At 39.8% G+C, this 5251-nt stretch overlaps 1 protein-coding gene across 6 annotated transcripts in view; it reads right to left on the bottom strand.

Moving 5' to 3' along the window:
* Nucleotides 1-1371: 1371 nt before the first annotated feature.
* The window catches only part of LOC105691561, a 78044-nt gene continuing 74164 nt past the window's right edge, over nt 1372-5251 (bottom strand). For all 6 annotated transcript variants that reach the window (XM_048660202.1, XM_048660201.1, XM_048660203.1 and 3 more), the window contains 5 exons: nt 4858-5133; nt 4541-4773; nt 3738-4001; nt 3399-3654; nt 1372-3308 (listed from right to left, as the gene is read on the bottom strand). In XM_048660202.1, coding sequence (XP_048516159.1) covers nt 3127-3308; nt 3399-3654; nt 3738-4001; nt 4541-4773; nt 4858-5133 — 1211 coding nt within the window. In that variant the 3' untranslated portion in view covers nt 1372-3126. The remainder of the gene's footprint in view (nt 3309-3398; nt 3655-3737; nt 4002-4540; nt 4774-4857; nt 5134-5251) is intronic.

Genomic DNA, 5251 nt, shown 5'->3' with positions numbered 1-5251 from the left:
TAAACCCCCTACCCACTGCTACAGATAGGCGATTTCTCGATGATCGCGGTTTCTCGTAGAACTTCGGAGATTTCGTTTCCCGCGCAATCCTGAGTGTGGCACCACAAGCGGTTCGATTTGAAATTTGATTTTGAATCCCGCGTTGACCGAAGATTCGAATCGTTGACTGAAGATTGGTATTCGAATCCTCAGTCCCCAGCAGTACCCGTAACATCAGGGAGGAATTGTTTATTCATCCCTGGTAGGCTGGTAACATTATTTTTTCTGACTAAGGATTCAAAGTGACTGGATTCTTCTTTTTTCGTACATATCAGTAAACATATATTTATCCATATACAACTCGGTACATAAGTATAATAATTAATATTGAGCACACTCACAAGTTAATCGACCAGTCGAACATCTCAACTGGACAATATTAGGACATTCACAGAATTATTAGAAATGATAGTTGATAACAATCATATGATTCGGCATACTAGAATTCTTGGACATAATTGAAACGATGAATGAATCAAATCATAACCAACGTTCTTCGTAATAATTACGTCATCGTTAATGTATTTAGGATTTTTAAGGTAGAAGAATGGGTACAGTTTTACTTATAATATATCGGGACGACTTTTTACGCAATCTACGCAAATTACATGCCACTATATGATAACTGTCAAAACCGATTAAAACGTAACAATTATTTTATGTACGTAAACGTTTGTAAATATATATACAACAATTTATTAAGATTGGCTCTAAAATGCAATTGAGCACACCTTCAATTTATAACACCGTTTCAAGAGTGCCTATCGGATAATAGTGATGTCGAGATTATAGAATGCCGAGTACCAACATGTACCCGTATATACTCCTAAACGTTTGCATTCTGAATCTGAGACTGTCAGGGGAATTTGCTGAACGATTTTCATCATTATGTGTACATACGTTGCCACAAAATGTCAGTAAAGGAACTGACGTGAGCTAGACGTCAAGGCAATTATTACATCGATTATCACTAATAATTCTCCTCTGTCAGATATATATTTATAATATTTTAATATTCTCAACATCTTGTTATAATAATATATATTGATCAACTGTATTGTAACGTATGTTTATTACATAGGAAAGCTTCGAGGTAATCGCGTACATCGATATTAATATCGCAGGTATACGTATAATATATTTCATAATACTATACACTATATAATACGCAATATATAAAAAAGGCTAATCAACAATTATGCGAGAACTTCTGACTGAAATGTTTATTGTAACATCATATCCCGGTACTCAGCATTTTCTTCGTATATATTTCTTCTTCGCGTGTATAATATATCATTATAATTCTTAGCGACTATTTATTACTTTATTTTCCTTAGTTTTTACTCCTCCAATAATTAAAAATCTGGACGTATCAACTTGTTGCGTTATAGTTATTCAAGTAAAATTTAGAGAATAATCGTAACGTGTTCTCAGTTTTACATGGAACCGTACTTCATACCTCGATCGATTGAACAGTAGTAATTATAGATAATTTTTAACCCATAAAATGATAACGCGTTGCATTGTTTGTTTTTTTTTTATCTTTTTCTAAAAACTACGCACCGGCAGCAATCGAGTTTCTAAGAGCGGTACGCTCTACAATTTTTGGCACAAAAACATTGCTGCTGTTCCTATTTGTCCTATAGCATTGTACGAAAAATTTAGTTCTAAAGTCGCAGTCGTTTGAGCATCAAATACTGAAAGTGGTTCATCATCGCACCGATGAACATAATTTAACTCAATGAATACACAGTAATTGCTATACTAGATAAGTAATATTGTATACGTCGAATTGTGAGCAAGAGAATGACAACTGTCGTAGTGTAGTTCACGACTAACGTTACAATGAAAATCGATGTCATTTATCAAAAAAGTATACGGTACAGCGGTACAACGATTAGGTTTGAATCCATAATATTTTGGGCTTGGATACTCCGTAAGTATAATTGGTATAAGAGTGGACGTTATCGGGAATACAGAATACAGAAAGATTTTCTTACGATTACGTTATTAACATATAAATAAATTATCAACATTAATTAAGTTTGGCAAATACGTTACGCTCGCGATCCAATGAATATCATGTAATAATATGACGCGACTTCCGAAATAATTACGTCCTCATTTGTCATTTACAACCCCTAATATGTATGTACCAAAAGTTGCCATACAGTATTTGGGTGTCATGATTTATTCATTTATTTATTTCTTAATTTTATCGTACGGTACACCTGGCTAGTATGAATGTATCTAGGTATCCCTGTGTCTATGTATCAATATAGAAATATACGCGTCCGTCTTATCGGCTTTGAGTTCAATAAAATGCGAAATAGCCCGGTGGGGCGATCGCACGTCATCGTCGGAACATGTTGCAGGCATTATGATTATTTGCGATACGCAGTCATAGGTATCGCAATTAGCAAAAGTAATCAAAGTGTAACGGACGGACGGAAGGACGGTCCTGCGAAACTTTTCTTTCGTCTTCAATATTTTCACACCAACGTTCGCCGTTCTGACGAAAAAGGCGATCAGTTCGGTATTGACTAATCGATCTCAATTAATACGATGGCAAAGTCTAGCCAAACATACCATATCGCATTTGATTATTATTCCGTAAATCTCATTATTATGACGGAACCTTTGAAAATACGAAACATTCGGTAAGATTGTCGCTATAATTTTCACGACGATGATAATGACGACGACGACGACGATGATGATGATGATGATGTTGACGTTGATGATGATTATCATTATTATATCATTATTATTATTATTAATATCAGTGTTATATCAAAATAAAATATAAATTGGCAATAACTTGACTGGATGGACGTGTATCATTATTAAATATTTTATATAACTTCTCGTATATAGGAAACAGTTTTCTTCATCTATTTTCTTTGCGTTTACTCTTTATGAACAAAATATTTTGTCTTCTGCGTACTGCTACTACCTATAAAATTCTACCTGATTCTGCCATTCCCCCATGTATCGTTATTGTTATATCATATTTCATAGCATTGTCGCGCTCGCGATCACCTCAACTCAATTGAGATGGCGTCGATCTTATTATCTAGTCGTAATTCATCTCTCCGAATCCTGTGCCTCTCGCTCTACGAAAGAGGATGGCTGCATCGAATTGTACGACTGACCGTTGTCTTTGAAATGAGCCCTGACGAGGAGACCGAGACCGAGAAGAACTACCGGAAGACCGAGAAGAGCGCAGATCAGTTCTCCCGTAACTCCCGGAGACCAGGTCATCGTCCCTGGAAAATAAGATGCAGAGTAACTCGCACCAATTGTTGATCTCGTGCGGTCAATGACCCTCGATTAACGAGTCGAATATTCAAGTTCACCTCCGTTCACGCCAACGTCCATTTTATAGATGCTCCAGAATATTCCGGAAACTGGTAAGGCGACGGTGGCCGCGGCAACGGTGAAAACCGCGCTTTCGCACATCGCGAGGAACTTTAAGGTGGAAATCGAAAAAGCCACGTACGCTATAACGAATATCCAACCGTGACCAGAGACGTTGGTGCAAGTATTTGTGCTGCGAAAATGACAAATCAGACCGCTTTCCACCGTTCGATAAAGATCCAGCGGAGACAAGCCCTTGGAAGCGGGTCGTAAAAAAAATGTTACAAACAACGTTCACAGTTCACACGAAAAACTACCCTGCAATTGATTTCACTCACTCTTCCGACTCCGGGCAGCGTGTCCATCCAACTCAGAGCGAGAACGATCGCAAGAGAGATCAGATGGATGTACAGAAGAGTCGGTAGTATCGGTGGTTTTGGGAAATTTTTCGGTCTGATATTCGGGTCCGGGTCCGTAACGTGAAGCAATCGTCCTCCTTCTTCTTCCGATCCTCTGCGTCTGATGTCTCTCGAAGAAACCAAACGAGAAACGGTGTAGAGAAAGGAATTGTTTTGCGTCGTGAGGAGCGGGCAGATATTTTGCTGAAAAATAATCAAATACAGCACGTTCTCGTTACATAGATTTACAACGCTTCCTCTATTTAGCGGAAGCGAGACTCGTCGTCGATCGGACACAGTTTCATCCAGGAACTCGATCATCCACTCGAACGATTCCGGTGGAGCGAACCATCGTCCGGATCGTCGGACTCGGTAGGCGATGTACCCAAATATCACGTACGTACGTAGGTAAGCTGGTATCATCGAAATTAGCAAAGTGCTTAAACCGCAGTTGCGGTGGGAAAAATTTTAATTGAAAGTCATCTTCGCGCGGACTTAATTACTTCGTGCTCAATTAGCGCACGCGCGCAAAAGAACTTAAAATTTCTACCAAGACTTTAATTAATTCGGCGTGGTACTTCGTTCGGGCTGCGGTGATGAATATGCGCGTGTAATTGCTGCATATTTTCTTTTCATAAATAATAAGTTGGCAGGGGCAATTTTTTATCTTTGTCAAATTATTATATGAAATGCTCGAGGGTTTTTTCTCTATACTAGGTATACGTGTGTCTGTATGATCTCACCCCACTCGCGTAGTGACGTTCCAACATGGTAAAAAACATGGCCAGAGACGCAAGACTAGCGAAGTAAACGAGGGTCCAAACCGCCCTGGTCCCCCAGGATCCTCTCATGGAAGCCGTGTGCGCGGAAACTTCTCTTCCTCTGCAACGAAACTCGTCGCACAGACCATAATCAACGCTTATAAAAAGACCGACAAGTACGGTCGTTATAGAAAATATACGCTGCAAACTCATCACTGAAATTTACGTGCAAAAATTGCATTATCTGCGCTGTATTTTGCGAAGGACGAATGTGACATACGTAAAAAATTGTCGCTCACTTTTCCTGCAGAAGAAAAAGTAGTAGACGAGCGAGAAGAACAGGGTGATGGCCTTGACCGGGTCCTGGACGTGACACAGGACTCTATTTTGGTCCAAGGAGAGTGTCAGGAATATTCCGGTGAGAGCGTAAACGCCTCCGATTTTGGCCATCGAACAACGCGGTATGCGAATCCTCATGCTGTTCGGTATCATCGCGGGGGGAGGCGAAACGCGACGCACGACGAAGCTCAGCACCCCTAAAACTACCACGGTTGTCGCCGAGGTGAACAAAAGTCCTGGAAGAAAACCACAGGCGTCCGTCAGAAGCGATTCCCCCTTCGATTGGTTTCGAGCAAAGTTTCGTTTTCAGAGGCGGCGTGTCGCGTCGTACGAATAGTTCGGTTCATTTTCCGA

This window comes from Athalia rosae, chromosome 1, assembly GCF_917208135.1.
Source record: "Athalia rosae chromosome 1, iyAthRosa1.1, whole genome shotgun sequence".
NCBI classification, from domain to species: domain Eukaryota; kingdom Metazoa; phylum Arthropoda; class Insecta; order Hymenoptera; family Athaliidae; genus Athalia; species Athalia rosae.
Note: the sequence above shows the minus strand (reverse complement) of the source record. Positions and strands in the feature narration are given on the sequence as shown.